At 39.8% G+C, this 20,227-nt stretch overlaps 2 protein-coding genes across 2 annotated transcripts; one reads left to right on the top strand and one right to left on the bottom strand.

Annotated features, from left to right (window-relative positions):
* Positions 1–4,453: 4,453 nt before the first annotated feature.
* Positions 4,454–11,693, bottom strand: LOC125766439 (uncharacterized). Its single transcript, XM_049432411.1, has 5 exons — positions 11,213–11,693; positions 6,966–7,075; positions 5,477–5,607; positions 5,109–5,392; positions 4,454–5,037 (listed from the first exon to the last, which is right to left on the bottom strand). Exons 1-5 carry the CDS (start codon positions 11,277–11,279, stop codon positions 4,886–4,888), a joined length of 744 nt encoding a protein of 247 aa, XP_049288368.1. The 5' UTR covers positions 11,280–11,693; the 3' UTR covers positions 4,454–4,885.
* A 3,631-nt stretch (positions 11,694–15,324) lies between these two features.
* On the top strand, positions 15,325–19,903 carry LOC125766438 (uncharacterized). The gene is made up of 4 exons (XM_049432410.1): positions 15,325–15,594; positions 18,381–18,559; positions 18,635–19,057; positions 19,123–19,903. Exons 2-4 carry the CDS (start codon positions 18,388–18,390, stop codon positions 19,272–19,274), a joined length of 747 nt encoding a protein of 248 aa, XP_049288367.1. The 5' UTR covers positions 15,325–15,594; positions 18,381–18,387; the 3' UTR covers positions 19,275–19,903.
* The last annotated feature ends 324 nt before the right edge of the window (positions 19,904–20,227 follow it).

Raw genomic sequence — 20,227 nt, 5'->3', positions numbered from 1 at the left:
CAATTGTTTCGAGTATACCAATAAATTTATGATCCTATTTTTAGTTATTAAACAAAAACGCCTAAATTCATGCAATACGCAGCACATACATAGTATCAGCGACCAGCAAGTGGTTCTCTCACATTAAGGCTGTTGCCGAGATATTCAAGCAGTGGCGGATCAAGCTTCTCGGAAGCCCTAAGCGGAATGGTAGTTGGGGTCAAAAAATAAAAGATAGTCGCCGTTTGATGGAAGTCAAATTTTGAAAGGACTTATCTAAGGGTGAACTGATTTCGAAGTGCTGACCGGGGTGCGAGTCCTTTTCGTAGGCCCAAACGGGCACTCCTGGGGGACCCTACAAATAAACTGTGATGAAGGCGACGAAGGGATGCATGTGCTTGTTCTTTTCTGTTCTGTTTCACCTTACTGACGAGTGTGCAAACCTTCGTTCTGATACCAACATTCTCACCTTTCGGTAGCGGGACCGACCTGGCCGACGGGGTCCTAGATGGCCGCCTACCCCGCCTACCATTAGATCCGCCACTGAATTCTACAGTGGTACATCATCGATCATCAATTTCCGCGGGCTGTTACTCTTCTCCACTTTTCCTGTGTATCTTTCTGACAAAGAAGCTGTATTGCAGATTGCATACCTCGTGGGAAATATAGACACAGTGGGAAAAATCGGTTTGGTAGACATTCAAACAAAGTGTTTCTAGTTCGTTATTCTTAATTCCTTTGCCATTAGTATGTAAAAAAATATTTATTATTATTATTATTTATATTTAAATTATATAATATTTATTATTTATTAAAGATATTATTATTATTATTTATTATATAAAGAGTAAATACGTGAGTTGTAACGAAAATGAGTTGAATCGAAACGTTTGATACGCATGAGTTAAAACGGAATACATGTGTACAATACTCAAACAAGCCAAATGAATACACTGCTCACTCTGTATAGAAAAAATTCTAATAATTTGAAAATTTCCTAAGGCTATAGCCTTACCTTTTTTGAATAATTTTGAAAAAAATTATAAATTGATTTATTTTAATGTGAATTGGTTGAAATAAGTTTCTTTTCACTCAAATAATACTTAAAATAGAAGAAAGCATAAAAAACAAAAAAAAATAAAAAAAATCTAAAAATTTGAAAATTTCTTAAGGGGCCTTGGTTTTTTTTGGGAAATTTAGCAAAATATTAAAAATTGATTTATTTTGATGCGAATTGGTTAAACTAAGCTTCTTTTCACTCAAATAATGCTTTAAATTTAAAAAAGAATAAAAAATCAGAAAAAAATTTTAAAAAAATTTTCAACTCGAAAATTTCATAAGGCTTACCCTTACGATTTTTTTGGGAAATTTTGCAAAAAAAATAAATTGTTTTATTTCAATGGCAATTGATTGCAATGAGTTTCTTTCCACTCAAGTAATGTTTTAAACAAAACACAGAACAAGAAATTATAAAAAAATTAAAAAATTATAAAAATTTGAAAATTTCATAAGGCTCATTTTTGCACCAAGTTTTGCCTATAACTCGGTCGGTATCCAACGAATCGCCAATCTTTAACCTGTGGTCGATAGATGGCATCATTGGCTACATTTTCTTCTTGGACGGCCATGCCCTCAGATGTCTGTGCCAGAAGTTATTCGAGGAACCAAGTTCCTTACTCTGTTTGAAAAAATGTAAAATTTTCCTCATTTTTGCACCAACTTTTGCCTATAACTCGGTTGGTATCTAACGGATCGCCAATCTTTAATCTGTGGTCGATAGATGGCACCAATGGCTACATTTTCTTCTTGGACGGCCATGCCCTCAGATGTCTGTGCCAGAAGTTATTCGAGGAACCAAGTTCCTTACCCTGTTTGAGAAAATGTAAAATTTTCCTCATTTTTGACCAATGTAGCAAAATTTTTAAATGTGATATATTTTAATGGGAATTTGTTGCAATAAGTTTCTTTTCACTCAAATAATGCTTTAAATAAAAAAAAAAATAAAAAATGAGAAAAAAAATTTTAAAAAATTTTCAACTCGAAAATTTCATAAGGCTTACCCCTTACGATTTTTTTGGGAAATTTTGCAAAAAAAATTAAAAGTGTTTTATTTTAATGCCAATTGGTTGCAATGAGTTTCTTTTCACTCAAATAATGTTTTAAATAAAAGATAGAGTGAAAAATAATGAAAAAATCAAAAAATTCAAAAAAATGAAAATTTACTAAGGCTCATTTTTGCACCAACTTTTGCCTATAACTCGGTCGGTATCTAACGGATCGCCAATCTTTAACCTGTGGTCGATAGATGGCATCAATGGCTACATTTTCTTCTTGGACGGCCATGCCCTCAGATGTCTGTGCCAGAAGTTATTCGAGGAACCAAGTTCCTTACTCTGTTTGAAAAAATGTAAAATTTTCCTCATTTTTGCACCAACTTTTGCCTATAACTCGGTTGGTATCTAACGGATCGCCAATCTTTAACCTGTGGTCGATAGATGGCACCAATGGCTACATTTTCTTCTTGGACGGCTATGCCCTCAGATGTCTGTGCCAGAAGTTATTCGAGGAACCAAGTTCCTTACCCTGTTTGAGAAAATGTCAAATTTTCCTCATTTTTGACCAATGTAGCAAAATTTTTAAATGTGATATATTTTAATGGGAATTTGTAGCAATAAGTTTCTTTTCACTCAAATAATGCTTTAAATAAAAAAAAAAATAAAAAATGAGAAAAAAAATTTTAAAAAATTTTCAACTCGAAAATTTCATAAGGCTTACCCCTTACGATTTTTTTGGGAAATTTTGCAAAAAAAATTAAAAGTGTTTTATTTTAATGCCAATTGGTTGCAATGAGTTTCTTTTCACTCAAATAATGTTTTAAATAAAAGATAGAGTGAAAAATAATGAAAAAATCAAAAAATTCAAAAAAATGAAAATTTACTAAGGCTCATTTTTGCACCAACTTTTGCCTATAACTCGGTCGGTATCTAACGGATCGCCAATCTTTAACCTGTGGTCGATAGATGGCATCAATGGCTACATTTTCTTCTTGGACGGCCATGCCCTCAGATGTCTGTGCCAGAAGTTATTCGAGGAACCAAGTTCCTTACCCTGTTTGAAAAAATGTAAAATTTTCCTCATTTTTGCACCAACTTTTGCCTATAACTCGGTTGGTATCTAACGGATCGCCAATCTTTAACCTGTGGTCGATAGATGGCACCAATGGCTACATTTTCTTCTTGGACGGCCATGCCCTCAGATGTCTGTGCCAGAAGTTATTCGAGGAAGCAAGTTCCTTACTCTGTTTGAGAAAATGTAAAATTTTCCTCATTTTTGACCAATGTAGCAAAATTTTTAAATGTGATATATTTTAATGGGAATTTGTTGCAATAAGTTTCTTTTCACTCAAATAATGCTTTAAATTAAAAAAAAATAAAACATGAGAAAAAAAATTTTAAAAAATTTTCAACTCGAAAATTTCATAAGGCTTACCCCTTACGATTTTTTTGGGAAATTTTGCAAAAAAAATTAAAAGTGTTTTATTTTAATGCCAATTGGTTGCAATGAGTTTCTTTTCACTCAAATAATGTTTTAAATAAAAGATAGAGTGAAAAATAATGAAAAATCAAAAAATTCAAAAAAATGAAAATTTACTAAGGCTCATTTTTGCACCAACTTTTGCCTATAACTCGGTCGGTATCCAACGGATCGCCAATCTTTAACCTGTGGTCGATAGATGGCACCAATGGCTACATTTTCTTCTTGGACGGCCATGCCCTCAGATGTCTGTGCCAGAAGTTATTCGAGGAACCAAGTTCCTTACCCTGTTTGAGAAAATGTAAAATTTTCCTCATTTTTGACCAATGTACCAAAATTTTTAAATGTGATATATTTTAATGGGAATTTGTTGCAATAAGTTTCTTTTCACTTAAATAGTGCTTTAAATTAAAAAAAGAATAAAAAATCAGAAAAAAATTTAAAAAAAAATTTCAACTCGAAGATTTCATAAGGCTTACCCCTTACGATTTTTTTGCGAAATTTTGCAAAAAAAATTAAATTGTTTTATTTTAATGCCAATTGGTTGCAATAAGTTTCTTTTCACTCAAATAATGCTTTAAATAAAAAAAAGAATGAAAATTTAAAATAAAATCTTAAAATTTGAAAATTTCGTAAGGCTTACCCCTTACCTTTGTTTTGAGTAATTTTGCAAAATTTTATAAATTGATTTATTTTAATGCGAATTGGTAGAAATAAGATTGTTTTCCCTCAAATAATGCTTTAATTAAAAAAGAGTAAAAATAATAAAAAAAATGCTATAAATTTGCCAATGATCCCATTTCATGTCCTTGCTGATCAGAATCCCTCACATCTCTACAACGATTACTTGTTCAGGGCATAAGAAGGAGGAAATGTTGTTAATCTACTTTCAAGCCATGGTTTCTGTCATCATTGTGTACTTAGCAATGCAAAGAAGAGGTTTATTTTAAATTTATTTCCATTTATTTACGTCACGAAGCAGGGTTCAACCGTTTTCGAAATTTTCAACCATATTTAGTATGTTGGTAAATTTTAAATTTAACAAAATCTGAAGATGAAAAAACGGTATACAAATTTGTTTGTTTGTTTTTTTTTTTGTACTGCAAGGGAGCGGTTTCTTAACCATCGTAGATAAAGCATGGAAACTAATTGTTTCCATACGAGAGTTTTATTGTATTTTCTTTTTGTCTCAATCTTACGAAACCGTGTTCCAGTAACAGCTGTATTTCGTCTGTATGTGACGAAACGGAAAAAATGCCTACAAGCTTATAAAAGATGTCAGATTGGCCTGGAATGGGAGCTTAAGTCTATAACAAACAGTATCACATATTGCCCGTCCCGAAACAAAACACGCGTTCCTCGCGTTCGCACATTAATCTACGATGAAGAAGCGAAGTGGTACGTTATCCAGCAGCTGGTTTGCGATGCCAGTAAATTCAGCAGAGAGTTTCTTCTGCAGCTGCGGTTGCAACGCACGCAGTACCTCATGTCCGTTCTCCTTCAGGAAGAGGTTCGTCGCTTCGGCTACGAGTAGAAGATCAAGTGCGGTGCTTTAGTACACAATATTAGTGTCATACAGTGACAAGGACACTTACTCAGAATGCGATTATTGTTGAAGATCTTCGAAACACTAAGGCGTGGTTTCTTGATCGAAAGGTTCAGATCAAGCTTGTCGACGCGGAGATGCGTTCCCGAAGGTTTCTCGTTCGTTGACACCAGTCCCTTTACGTCGGCCGTGACACCGTCAAACACGGCATCGAAATCACCCGATCCGCTCGCAGGGATGATGATCAATACACCGCTGCTAGTGTATTTGGCATGGATCGTCAACCGGGGAATGGTCAGGCGTGTCTCGAACGGTTTGCTACCGTCAGCCAGTCTGCGGAAAGGGAAAACGAAAAGAGAACGTTGGACGGCGTGTAAATAAATCATGATAACGATTAAATGACTAAATGTCACCTACTTAATCGACCGGACGGTAAAATTGCTCGCACCAAACACTTCCATATTTTTCAAGTTGATCCGGTATCCTTGAGGTCCACCGGTGAGCTGCAGTGACAGTTGATCCATCACGAACGGTTCGACTGAGGGTAACTGGAGTATAAAATGAATAGAGAGAAGCAGAAAAAAACCGATTGATAAAAAATTAGATACCGGCTAGTGTGATAAGCGAGGAAGGTTAAAAGTCGCTGAACCAATTCATTTCACCTGACACCTGATGTAGAGCGGACATTGTTCATTGTCAACGACAGCATTAGTTTTTATAGCACACGGCTTGTCGCATAAATCGGACACCGCGGCAACAATTGGAAAGCAATAAGGAACACATAAAGAGTGTACGGTAATGTTTTTGAAGTTGTGCCCCCAGAATGGGCATCTTGTCGTTTATTGTGGCCCGTTGTTCGGTGTGTCGGTGTTTCGAAGCAAATTAACCGTGCTTGAACTTACGCCGAAGATCAACTGGCAGCTCGGAACAGCAGCTTTTGGAGTAACAGTTACAACCAACGTAAGCAAGGTGTTATCAAGGCTGACATTGTAAATGCTTTAATTGCTTTGTTTACTGTTGTTCGCACTATCAATGAGGTAGTTTTAAGGTCCATTGATGAGTAATCAATGTGTATTGCATGGTTAATGGGTTTTTTTCTGAGAGAGTTGTAAATTGTGGATTAAAAATATTTGTTTTGCATTTCGAAAGAAAAGATGCACAGTATCTTTCAAATTCGTTTCTTCTATCCGATTAGTACGGTCTATACAAAGCATCAAATTGCAGCAATAAACAAAACGTGTTCAACGATTTTTTGTTGTAACAAAACATATCGGAAGAGGATGACTCTTGATGCCATCCTGTTGGCCCTCATCAACAAAACTTGTTGGAAGCTCCAATAAAATGGTTTTCACCCTCCTCCGGTTTTGCTACCGGCGAGACGCCATTGACACTGAACTTCGCCTTCACCGTGAAGGTTGCACAGTTGAGTGAGTTTGGATCTGATTTTTTTTTCGGGGGGTTTTTTTGTGTTTCATTCGAGGGTGTTACTTTTTCGTGGTCAATATTTGCTTTTCGGTTTCGCGATTGCATAATGGTTGCACGCGCGCACGTCACCATCGACATTGCGCACGACCGTGAGAGTCCGTCGGCGGGAGGAAGTTAGTATTAGTGTTGGTGGAAAGATGTGCCAAAGCAGCAGCAGCATCTCTGCAGCAAGCCAATAGCGTTTTAGTGAAAGTGACTTCAATGCTGGGGAAGATTTGGTTTCTTTTTTGATGCAAATTGTAACGTCCAGTTTGAATCGTTTCGAGTTCAATTCTCGCTTGTTTACGAATGACGTCGGTTTCTTTTGTTTTTCTTGGTTGGAATATGATGTGGGACAAGTTGGCCTTTATTCGATCCGTAGCTAGCAAGTTCTTGTAGTATCAGAAAACCATGCTATGTGTTCAAGGTCGTCTGGGCTTACCTTTATCTCGGGAATGCCGCTGGATAGATAGGGACGCAGATGCTGCAAAGCTTCCTTCAAACAGTCGGTTAGGGCGGGGTCCGAGCGGCGACATTGCTTGATGTAAGGTGCTGTGAAAGAATGAAAAGAATCCGAATAGTATGCGAGAATGTTGCTTAAGTTGTGAAATCGTTTGCGTGTGTTGCGGTTTCTTCAGTTTAATGATTCAAGTTTTCTTCAGTTTTATTGACCATTACAAAGAACTGATTCAGGAATTTTTTCTCTTCCATATGGTTATGAAGTTCGATAACCCTTCTGTTTTACATATCCCAATCGTTTTCTTATCCGCGATACATTTTATCGTTATGATTTGCAAATGATCTCGTTATAACCAAAAGTTTTAAGGAATAAAAGTGAGTTCATTCTATCAATTTTATGAAACATACTATTCCTTCATCCTTCCAATAATCCTTTGTATGTTTTTGTTTAATTGTAGAATGAAATCCTTGAAACAATGGCTGATAAAACGCATTGCTCTCATCAGGATAAGGTATGTAAATTATTCTTCACAGTGACAGCAATTACAGCAACAACCCTTAAATCACTAAAAACCACGGCTCGGAATAAGCAACGGACAGTCGATAAGAACAAAACTTAGCCAACGACTCTCCGTACTTCCTGGTCCTTTCACTAGAACCGTATCATTCGAACCATAACTTTATGTACAGAACCCGTTGTTGATTGTTTAATAAGAGACCGTAATGCAATTCTTTTTTTCTGCAGACATGCGAATTTGCAACCAAGCGGGAGCAATCAAGGTCTTGTGCCAAAAGTTTAACGACACCTATAGGACGGTGGCAGTTCGTTGTCTTGTTTTGCTGCAGAAAACCAGTACGAGAAACGTAGTTCCGATTTTTCCTATTTGCGACCGCAATGAGACCCAAGTACTCGTCATGAAATAAACCGGTTGGTTTTCTGACGAAAGCAAAACCAACCCGCACCCGATAAGCCCCGCATAGTGCAGGGTGACTGTTTGATGGAAATAAAATTAGGCAAGACACTTTTATGGACACTCAAAATTGGTAAGACGAACGATCCTCAAACCCATCTATTGCCTGCTGGGCAATCGTTGGTAAGTGACATCTCACCTCTAAACTCGGCATGCAACTGACTCACTGAAGGTCATCTTATTTTGGCTGAAGACGCGCAACGACAGAACGGTTAGGGCTTGCGAGCATTATACGCACCGGACCGTTGCCTAACCTGCCCATTAGGCTGACGCAGAGTCTGTATCGCTTTACCATGAAGATGGTTTCATGGACCGCTTCAAGGACTCGGCCAAACTGTTTAGCGAGTAAATACCATTTACTTAGATGAGCGGCACACATTACCAGCTGGACTGTTCCCTTATGCACTGTCCGGTTCGATGTTGGAGCAGAAGCAGCACGGAGTTGGATAAAGGCAACGACACGGTTCGACGACCGGTAAGGGCCGGTATGGTTTCAAGACGTATCGGTGACATGATCGTTCGTGCTGCTGGACATCACAACTATTTAGAGGTTATTAAACCATACGAACATCAAGTGGCTAATGACATTCTTTGTCCACATTAAAATTAAAAATGGGGTCTTTGTGTTACGCACTTGCTCGTAGTAACCCACAAAGAGGAAGTACGGCGCAGTGTTGCTAGTCAGCAGTGAACAACATTTTCTCAACCACGCTGCCGACCCAAAGGCGAACGAAATTAAGCCCAACATCACTTCCTCACTTTCACCGAACGAGCTGACATTTTTCACACTCTACACAATTTTTCCAACATCATCGTCTAACGCCAGCGGCGGGCCAGCTCTTCACGAGCGTTGCATAACATCGACACCGCATGAAAACATTGCACCGTTGGTACGTGAAATACAAATATACCGAAGAAGAAAAAAAAAACATGTCACTTTGCGGTCCGGTTTGTTTAACCTTTTTTTTCCTCACCAAATAGGCGCTGTGTTTTTGTTGTTGCATTTGCTTTGCAACGGTGGATTAGGTTGGCAAGTTTTGCAAATATTTTCCACTCTCTTCTTGAGCCTCCACACCGTAACCCACTGTGTTTCCCATTGCGGCTCCTTACTCTTAGACAAGTTGCGATCCCAGTAACACGTGCCGAACGATCGGTGATCTTTTGATTAGAAAATGTAATAAGCTGGAGATCCCCGTCTATAATGAGATGAAGCTGATTCCGGGTTTACGACCGTATTCGCGCCATCCTGCCCGTAATGGCGCCGTACTTCCCAGAACAGAACGCGCTTCGGATTGGGATTGTAGAAGATCAAATAAAATGCTGTGTGTGTTCTCTCGATTAGCATCTTCCCATTCACACATTTCGCACATTTAATCCCATCGCCGGAAGGGAATTGGAAAAGTACCGTCTCGTGAGGTGCTGGTACGCATCACGGAACAATGATGGGAATTCGTTCGGGCTATTGGTTGCGTCCGATGGGAAAGTTACGCAACCGATTCAAACCGTATATGCAGAGATACCGTATCAACAAGCACAACCGGACCGTCGGGCATGTGGTTTTGTTTAGCTTTGTTGAGACGAACCTTCAACAGATTGGTAGACCGGGTACTTGGATGACCTTCAAGAGAGGCGTGCGGGGTGAAGTTTGGTGTTTGGTCATGGGCGGGTGCATATCTGCGGCGCATAACGCGGTGCCTCGACATTGACCCACTGACACCTCTTGTTCTCGTGCTCGGCTGGGTAATATAGCGCGAAGCCTCTTACGGGCGAAATAATAAATTAAGTTCGGTTGCTGTAGATCTCGTAGAGCCCGGGAGTCGATTACCCCCTGGTTCGGAGGAGGTGGTGCTATGCGAAGGTATCATAAAAATGCTCATATCCCCGAAGCGTCCGCGGTGTGTTTAATGACATCTAGTGGAAGACACACTCAGAGGTTTCAAGTGAGGCAGAAATGATGGGTAGCACTGAATGTCCGTTTTTTTCTGCCTCTGGTTGACATTCCTTTACAGTTTAATGGCTCGTTGATGAGAAGGGACGTGGTGACGTCAATGTCAGGGAGGGTTCGAAGGTAAGGTACACAAAGTCATCAAAGATCCGTTAAAACATTTCGTGCGACAGTTAGCTCTTTGTTGGGGGTTAATGGAACCCAAGTCATTTAACATTCCAAGCCATCAGAAATGGTCTTATTTGCAAGAAGAAAGTCGTCAAAAGAACCCGTTGAAGATTTGATGGATTTGAACTCAATAATTAGACAACGTATCATCAAGTTCTTGTGTACATATTCATCAGAAAAAAATCTTCAAAGTAGAACTAAAAATGCGCTCAAAATATCAATTAGACGTAATACCTGTCCAGTAGTTACCACTAAACACCTGGTCGACGCTGCATAGGTGCAACACCTCTCAAAGGGCCATAAAAGGGTTATTTCCGCCACTCGGTAGTTTTCTCACGCCATCTCTAATCGTGATCGACAACGTGATCTACTCGATCACAGTATGAGAGGTTAGTTCTGAACGCTTCCAAGCGCTCTTCTAGCGAACCTGCTTTGAGTGAACAGCGTTAGTATCGCAACACGGGGCAGGAATGTCAAATGCGGTTGCAAGGCGTTGCGTTTTGCAAATACCGGATGCGGGTGCGTGCGTTGCGTTTCAGTCTGGTGCAATCGTAAGTGGAATTCGATTGCAGATGGTTTGGAACGGAGTATCTAACCGGTACCTTGGGAAATGGCTTTGAATGACTAATGTTGGGCAAGAGGTGGTTACAACAATCGATTTTTTAAGATCCTTTAAAACAAAGCTACTTGATAGCGGTTACATCATGGTTGCAGGTAGACGCCCTGTCCACTTATTGGCAAATGATTCACAATAGCGCTAAACATGCTGTGTCATGGTGGGTTTTGATGAGTTTGATGACCATTACGAGGCATCATCAATATTCTGTCGGTAGCAACGAGAGCTCTCAACGCCGATAAACTTCCCTTCCGTTCTAGGACTCTTCAAACGGACTTAATTCCTACGCAAATAAACTCATCTCTCCGTTGGATGTTAATTAGACAGACAGTATCTCCGAGTATCTCGGAGCAGTAAACACCGTGAAAGGAAGCCAGACATCCTCGGTCGTGTTTGTGTCACGCAAGGGCAAGTTCACGCACTGTTCCGTGCCTGAAACCTTGTCCGAATTTTTGTGATAAATCCGATTAAGGTGATAAACGAGCAGTCGATTCTCATCCACAAGTATCTCAAATTGTAATGGTACTTACGAATTTCCTGCCCAACAGCTGAACCGGCCCAGGCCAGTACGCAGCACACGGTCACGAACTTCAGCATTGTGTGTTTGATTAGGATTAAGGGTTTTGCGTACGAATCACTTTAACGCGGTACAATAGCACACACACAAACACGCACACACACACTTGTCACCAGTGGCAGGGAATTACACGCGTGTACAAGTAGCACGTAGGCCGGACGCTGTCGTCGACGTCGGAATCAATTGAATTATGTGTTGACACTTCCTATTTCGGCCACTTTCGGGGCACTGCCACTTGTTTTGCTCGATTGGATGCGGTTAGATGTGTTATCAAACGCTCTTCCAGCTTCTGATCTGGCCACACAGTGCACAGCTTCCAACGGAAAATTGGGTAGAGCGGATCGTTCCTTAGCCGGAGATAGAACACTAAGGAAACAACGGACGTCCGCGATCGTCGAGCTCGCTACAACGTCTGTTAGCTTTCGCGGTGCGTAGCCGCTCTTTTAATGATTTTCAACCCAAACACGGAGAGGCGGCACGGCATCCGCGGACCTATACCAGTTGACCTGCACGGTTAGACGGTGCTCTCGTCATATTAGTGGAGGGATAATTCGCTTCTCATTCATTCGGTTTTTTGTGTGTTCATTTACCAGCCACGTTTTTGTTGCCGGTTGCCAGGCAGCACTTGGTTTGAGATGGTTCTTAGCATTTATAACATTTGAATAGAAATAATTTTTTTATAAAAGTGAAAGGTGTTTGGTTGATGGTTGAATGTTAGCTATTGCATTTTTTTGCAAATTGTTTAATTAATTATTCAATTTTAAGCATCGTAGGGTTTTTTGTAGGATATAATTTGTAGTTTCAAGAATGATTTGAATTAAAAAGTTTCATATTTTTTAAAATGTTGGTAACTGTTTAAATTATTTTTTATAAACCTCATTTCGACTTTCACAAAATGGGTAAAAAATTTTATATTAAAAGAATTTTTGGTTTAAAAAATTAATATTAAAAGAATTTTTGGTTAAAAAAATGTTTATATTAAAAGAAAAAAAAGTATTAAAAAAATCCTTCCAAGCATCCACGCTCGCAGTCCTCTTCAGGCCGAACAAACCTCTTGTATTCGTGAAAATCGCCTCAGTTTTCTGCTAAGCCGGTTGTCCTTGACAGTGGCAGTATCGGTAGACAAAATCACTGTATGGCCATTTCAAGGTCGATCCTCCTAGGGGTATTTATAACAAAATTTTCAATTTGAAAATAATTACAGCAGCAAGTGAACTCTTGCTCATTATTTCCGGCCAAATAGAGACTCTCATGCTTAAGTTTCGTTGTTCGTTGTTTTTTTCTTTACATGCGTTTTTTTGCACCAATTTCAATTTGCAATTTTGGAGCATGTCGATCGAATGATGAAAATTACACGGCATGGGGAAATAACAACCAAAAAACAATGCAATGACGTTTAAGGAAGTAAGGATGGTTTAAGAAAAGAAAATAGAGCGATCTTTTGGTGGATCATGGACCCATGTAATCGACGTAAAGGGCATACGAAGGTGAAGCGATCCGGTTGTGGTCAACAGTTCGCTGACGCCAACGGTAGAGTACGTACGTACGCGAAACATAAGAAATGGGTAAGAAAAAAACATGCTCCTGCTGTATGTGACTCATAAGGCATGCCCAAACTAAAATGGGAGGATCGTGCGAGCTAGAATGGGGTTGAATTTTCCAAGCCTTGAACCGAATCGTACGCACGCAAACAACTGTATAAGACTGTCGAAAGGAAAGCGACGGCTCAATGTTATCAGGTGCGTGACCGGCTTCAAACTGACCGGAAGTAACGCACCATGCACCCACAGTGGCACAACGGAATGGGTGTTAGTAGTAGACCGACCGTCGAGTTCTTGAATTCTGAACATTTTGGAACGAGTTTTGCAAACGTTCGGTGCCCTTGTCTTGGAGAGTTGTGTCTCAAATAAAAAAGTCAAACATGAAACCGGTTTGATGAGATTTGTAAACTAATGTTTTGTTTCGTTGGAAAATACGTTGTCATTAGTGTGAGACATTTGGAAATTTCTAATGCATTTGTTTTGTTGTTGTGTTGTTTGCTTCTTGTCTTAATACACAGTGTGAATAACTCTTCGACATAGAGTTTTATTTTTATTTATTTCCATTCTTGTTTTTGTTAATTGATTATTAAATTAACAGCATTTTCTTTTTCATTCTTATTCATTATTCTATGTTTTTAATAGAAAATCAAGTAAATACTACTCATGATAAAAATTAATTCTTCAATAATGTTTTAGACATATTCTTACACTTTTCCATTCTTTTACAAATGAATCCTTTAAATATGTATCAAGATGTCTAATATATATGTTTGTTTATTTATTGTTTTTTATTGTGTTGTTTTGTGTCTCGCACAAATGTTTAAAACCAAATGAAGCAGTGAATTCATTTCCGGACCAGGGCCACAAGATAAGAGCAGCACGCGCAGCGAATCGTTGAAGCATAAATAGACGAATGCATTAGTGTCGGGCCTACTTCCTTTCGGGCTCGTTCCGTAACAGGACGAGCCTGCCACTGATTCCGATGGCAGGGTGGAAGAAAGAAAAACGTCCACTTAGCATTGTGACCGGAGCCGTGCGACTCCAAAACGCCAAGGTAACCGAATGCTTTCAAGACTTAGGACGCCAGGTGCGAGAGGGAGATAAAAACACGCAACTTATTCATCGAAACTATTCACTTCATCGGAGAAGGATCTATTTAGATGATTGTTGTACGAAAAGGCTTCAAACAGTAATCAGCTAAAATGTTGGCAAAGATCAAGATCAATGCTAGGTGCGCTAGCCAGGTGAATGGTAAAACACGAAGCATTTGTGTACGCTTTTCCCTTGATGCTTCTCGTGTGGCTTTTTGATGTAACATGGCCATCCTTCGCCAAATTGTGCTCGACTTTTTGTGTCAGTAGATTCAGTGAAAAGACTAGGATTTTTTTATGTTGTTTTGTTTGATTCGATATTTGTCCAAGGTTTGGCCCGGAGAGGTTTTGCCCATTGCTACTGATGGAACAGTAATTGCCGTTATTTATATGATTTAGCCTTTGGATGAATTAGTGACCGACTGGAAGATGAGCTAATGTAATCGACATTCCAATGTCAGTGCAGGTAAATTGATACGTTATGATTTTTACACCTTGCTTTTGCATTTTGCATCGGAAGATTGGACAACGACGTGTGCAATGGAACTTGAATTAAGTTTATTTTTTTATGGAACTAAATATAACTAATTGTAATATTTTTTAAAAGCAAAAATAAACATTTCGTTCAGTAAATATAATAGTTAAGTAGGATGGGTATACTGGGAATGGATCAGAAATAATTATATACCCATTTATTTCTACACGAAGGAGTAGAAGACACCCTAGAAACTTAACGAGAGCTTTCAAAGCTTAACTGAATTACAGTGAAGTACATACCAATTGTTCACATATCATTTTCTCTGATTTAGATTGATAATGCTTCAGAATTTTTTTATAGTAATGTTTCGGTAATTCAGTGGTCTTTACACTACTGTACCCTTCCTAAGTGTCATGCAAATCTTTTCCGAAAACCCAGAATTTTTGGAACAGAATGTCAAGAGAAATGGATGTCTCTGTCTCTGTATTTATTGCAAAATAAAGAAAGCGAATATACATTGAGTTTCATGTTTAACGATACCTTTTTCTGTGAATAAGATATTGCCTTCAAGAAACTGTAACGCGTTACAAACACCGTGAGCTTACGATGCAGTGTTTCTTAACTACCTTCTTAACATGGAACTTATTTGAATTTATTTATGATTTGATAAAATGGTTTGTGTAGTAGAGTGGACTGATCAATTGATTAAAAATACAATTTAGAATTATAAAAAAATAATGTTGAGTGAAGTACAATATAGGATATTAAATAGGATATTAAAATAGGATATTAAAAGGGAGAAGAGGGAATTTTTATTCATATATAACATAACATAACGCATATTATATTACTCAATGATTTCAAAAACAATTTTTATGGCTTGAAACTCCAGAATATAAATAGAAGCGAGTAAAGGTGGCCTCATAGCGTGTTCGCCAACCCTGATTTATGCGCCAAATTGACCTGACCACCCCTTCCCATCGAAAATTGGCGCACACATCGTCTCGATCGTATGTGGGGAGGACCGAGCTAGGTTTTACGATCGAAACACGCGTTTATTCGTGTGTGAGGCCAAGTGGTAGATAGACATCAACGTGCCCAACGCTCTACAGATTCCAACGTTTTGGTCCAAAAATTCTTTACTGCAACTGCAAGTGTTAAAGTAGTTTGTCTCTTCACGCACGTGCCACAGCAAAGCGTCCACCGACGAGGCGAACAGTAAAAAGTGAGTGAGTTCCTGTGTGACGGGGCAGGGTAGCTTCTGAAGGTGGTAAGCACATTTGTAACAGACATCCTGAAACGGGCTGGATCGTGTGCATGCACCATGCAGTGCACCGTTGAGTGGATGCGGTTTTCGAAAGCGAAGCAAAGAACGTTCCGAAGGAAAAGCGTGTGTTTGCGGTCCAAATGCGAAACTAGTTTGTCACGCTAGTGAAGTGATCGAAGCGCCAGTCCATTTGGCAAGGCCAGGCAGTCCATGATCTTTCGCTTTGCCGTGTTGTCCTTCGATGAAATGTGTGCCAAGGAAATTTGAATGTTGTTGACTTGTTTGCTAAGCTGTGTTACCGTACCAAAAGCCGGCGTACGGTGTTTCGTGTGTCAAACGCCCAAAAAAACACCGTTAGTATGGAGGTGGAACTAAGACGCTTTGCGGAGGCTTGTTTTCATTCAACAGTGTATTCACATCCCTCGATGTCCTTCGATGGTTTCGATCAAATCTTGTCGGAATGACGTCGGAAGGCTCATCCCAAACCACTTCTTTTGATTTATGCACATAAGCGATGAGTTTGTGATCATCACCATTAGCGTTTGATTGATGTTGGGCAGACAGAAGCGTTAAAACGCACTTGTTGTAGCAGTTCACGATCGAGGTTGATAGGTTGCGGCATAATGTGCGAATTCTATCACTGAGTCGGTGCAATACCCTTAACGCAACCCATCTTGATACTGCATCGATAGTGACCGGTTGCGTGCGATCGATTGGCGGTTGCAGAAAGTGTTATGCACCGTGACCGCCTGCGAGCGGCTTTTGTTGCAATAATTATAATCATTGGCCATGGTGGGCGGTGTGGATGCGGTTGGATTGCTGCCGGTACATTTACAGGCAGCCGTTTTGTTGGACATGAAAAAATGTGGGTCAAAAATGGAGGTATCTTTCTGGATCATGCATTATCACAATCGATGAAACACATCGAACAGCAGCAAAGAGTTGAAGCAGTTTTGTAACGTTCGAAACAGTTTGTTTCAATTTTGGATGCTTAATACATATTTTTGAAGATACAAAGAAATCAATTTCTGTTTGCAATTTACGTGCAAGTCAAGTTTTTCTGTACAAATTTGTTGTATTTAATTAAGAGAATTTAATTAGGAGAGAGAGTCGAAACGAGTTATTTCAAATTTAATTGACTAACTGGAATGAATTTCTCCAAGAAGTTGAAAATGGTTAATAAACGGATGATTTCTACATACATTTAATTTGATATTAAACCGTAATTCTAATCTCTATTTATTAACGAAATGAGTGTTAATTGCATATTTAGATACGCGAGCAAAAGGGCCTATTATTTCACCTCAAACGACACATTATCGTATTGTCACGGTTCACTCCAACATACCCGTTCATTAGCAAATCAAACAAAACTACGTCACGGTGGTTACCGTTTTATGACCTTTAATCAGCATCGACCAGCTCCAACATTACTTTGAGTCATGGTACCACACTCGCGTACCACACCTCAGCGGGCTGGTCAAACCGGTCCACATTGTCGATGCGCAAGTAAATCCACCCCCCCTGCGCCCCCTATGCATTACCGAATGATGCGCACGTGCGTTTTGATGTCTTGATATGTTGCCGTGCTCGTTTTTGGGGCGCTTTGGTGGGAAAACCAATTATTGCCTTTTCGATTTGTAGTGTGTTGTGATTTGAATGTACTTCTCTTTCATTTGCCTTCGCTTTCTATTCGGGTCATCCCTACCCGGGGTGGGTAGATTAATGATGCAATTTTTTGGCAAACATATTTGAGCCTTTTTATGTGCAAGGTGTTACATATGGCCGTAGAAACGGTGTGTTTCACACAGAGTGTTTTAATGTATTTATGCTCTGGTGCTAAAATAGGGCTGTATGCTAACAGCACCTTTACAAGAACATCTTACACATACCAAAAGTCGTAAAAAGAAGTCTTTCGTTTACAGTGTACGAAAAAAGGGGTGCATATTTGACATTGCAACCCACTCCGGAGTAACAGTTGTATGTGTGTTTTCGCTTGTCATTAGACCACGACGCTGGTAGTCGCATTACCCGCTCGAAGGTAAACGACTCATGAAAAACACTTGCTCTTGAACGATTCACGCTCGACACAGTGCTATTGCTTCACAGCATTAGTGGCATTGCATTGCATAAGCGGCTGCATAAAGCTCGCTCTCTCTCTCTCCTTCCCATTTTCTTAAGCAGACCCGGCACCGAAGGTTGACAACGAGCATATAACAGACAGCTTCCGTACCGGTCGAAGCCACTTGACCGCGGCTAAACGCCACTTGTTCGGAATAATTTACCTGCAGATTATGTTTCCGTTATATAAAGAAATTGAAAAGTCTTCGATGCACCTTATCACTGTACGGTGCAAAATGCATGCTGTGGTTAGCGAAGGTCATACCCACCTGGTGGCGGGAACGCATTAGGCAAGTAAATGCCATTTTGCTACTGCATAAACAGGTTCACACATGAACGCTGAAATGCTAATGTTGCGTATGAACGGTATGCTGTTTTTGTTGAAATTTATTGTAAAGACTTGGAGAGGTTTTTTTCTCTACAGAGTTCTTAAGCATGACAAGCTGTTTAAAAAGTTCCCTTAACTCATTATAGTTAATTAAGCATCTCATTAATTTCCGTCAACTAAGCTCCCAGCATTTACGATGTATAAAAATTTAGTTCCCCTTGAAGATTTTTTGATCGAAAACCACTGTCACAGGAAAATCATTAAAAACTCATAATAAAATCTTACATCATTTCAGCTCAAATATGAGGTGCTCTAGGTTACAGCTGTTGCCGGTGCTATTAGTTCTAGCAATCCAACAGTGTGCGTGTCAACGCGAAGTGTTTCGACTCTTCTCCAACTGTCGCTATGGAAAGCCCAACTTTGATCCGTGCATTAAAAAGGCATTCAACGCACTGCGGCCATGGTTTAAGACAGGTAGAAGACCCTGATGCTCGTCTGCAAAGTGTCGCCCGTATAGCTTTAGTTTCCATCTTGCTCAATCAATCGTAGGTCTGCCCGAGTTTAACGTAGCACCGTTTGATCCACATCGGGCCGAATTCATCGAACAGCGGCGTGGAGATCTAGGAGGTCTTGGAGGTTACCGGTTGCTGCTGACGAACGTGTCCGAGTATGGTTGGATGCAGTCGGAGGTGACCAAGTATCGGACGGAGCCGAAACATGATCGCATCGTTTACTCGCAATTCTTCCCGGAGAAATCGCTCGACGGCAGTTACGACTTCCAGTCGAAGATTCTCGGTTTACCGCGCCATACGCGAGGCATCTGGAATTTGACTCTGTACGATTACAGTCAGACGACGACCGTCACACGGATCGGTGGTCCCGGAGGACTACTGAAGGTGCGCGTCGAAATCGACAAGATCGGTAACATGAAGCTGCACATTTCGGATCTGTTCCATGGAGCTAAAATTATCGGTAAGAATTACACATTCTCGGCAAGAAACTAAGCCTCCTAATGTCACGATTCTTTTTCTACGTAGAATCTATTGCGGACTTCTTCATCAACACAATGTGGCAACCGAGCTTCCCGTTCATTAAGCCACTTATTAACGATCTCGTCAGTGTCGCCTTTACGGACATATTCAACGAGTCCTTCCGATACTTCCCACTCGATCAGGTGATACGTAGCTAGAATCGGTGGGACAGACAACAGACGACATTCACCGCCATTTCGTCGAACTACGAAACCCATGTGATAAGCTTTATCGTGTAAATGTTTACTACTTTCTTTGGTAATAAAAAAGGACTACGCTACGAGCGAGTACATCGAAACCACAGTGGTCGTTATGTGAGGTATCTTCAACATACATACACGTATAGTTTTGCTTTATTGTCACAGTATGTACAACACCTAGACGTTCACTAAGACGCGACGTGACGCGAGTTTGTTTGACGGTTGTATTTCCGTGTTCGGGGTAGATGAGTTTTTGAAACGTTACTGTTGATATCTGCGTTATTAGTTGTACTGCTCATTGGAACCTGAAACTAGTATGCGGTGGACATATTGGTTATCTGTTTATTGTCAATTGAACCTGAATGTAAGTCGCATCCCGATCGTACTCTCCTTTGCGCTTTCGTGCGTAATAAGTTACCGATCGATTATAATATTACAAATGACTTCCTGTCCCGAACTCGTAAAACTCTTTACTTTACAACGAATGTCTATAGCTTTCTTTCGATATCTGCCGCTTTATCGTATGGGTTGGTTTAGTGTGTAAATCTACAACGTCACATTAATGTTCTCAACATCGTACCACTTCGGTAGCAATAGACTAGAGGCTAGTGATGAAATAAATCACTAAAAATCACACAGACAGTGAGTGAGTGCATATGCCGATCTGGACGATTTCGAGAGTTCTAATAGTCAACGATTGTTTTAAGTACCGCATTACACAACTAGAGCACTGTCTTAAGGTGTTGCTTTTCCTACATTGCAATGTCCTTTTAGGCATTTGAACAGGTAAGTAAATACATTCAGATAATAAATAAACTCCACTGATATCTGCATCCAACCCACGGTTGGGTCTCAGTTACTGCCCCAAATGGCAGCAATTGGTTACATTTCACTAGAACTTCGCTTAAGCT

The sequence above is a fragment of the Anopheles funestus genome, chromosome 2RL (assembly GCF_943734845.2).
Source record: "Anopheles funestus chromosome 2RL, idAnoFuneDA-416_04, whole genome shotgun sequence".
NCBI classification, from domain to species: domain Eukaryota; kingdom Metazoa; phylum Arthropoda; class Insecta; order Diptera; family Culicidae; genus Anopheles; species Anopheles funestus.
This window is presented reverse-complemented; position numbering and strand designations above follow the sequence as displayed.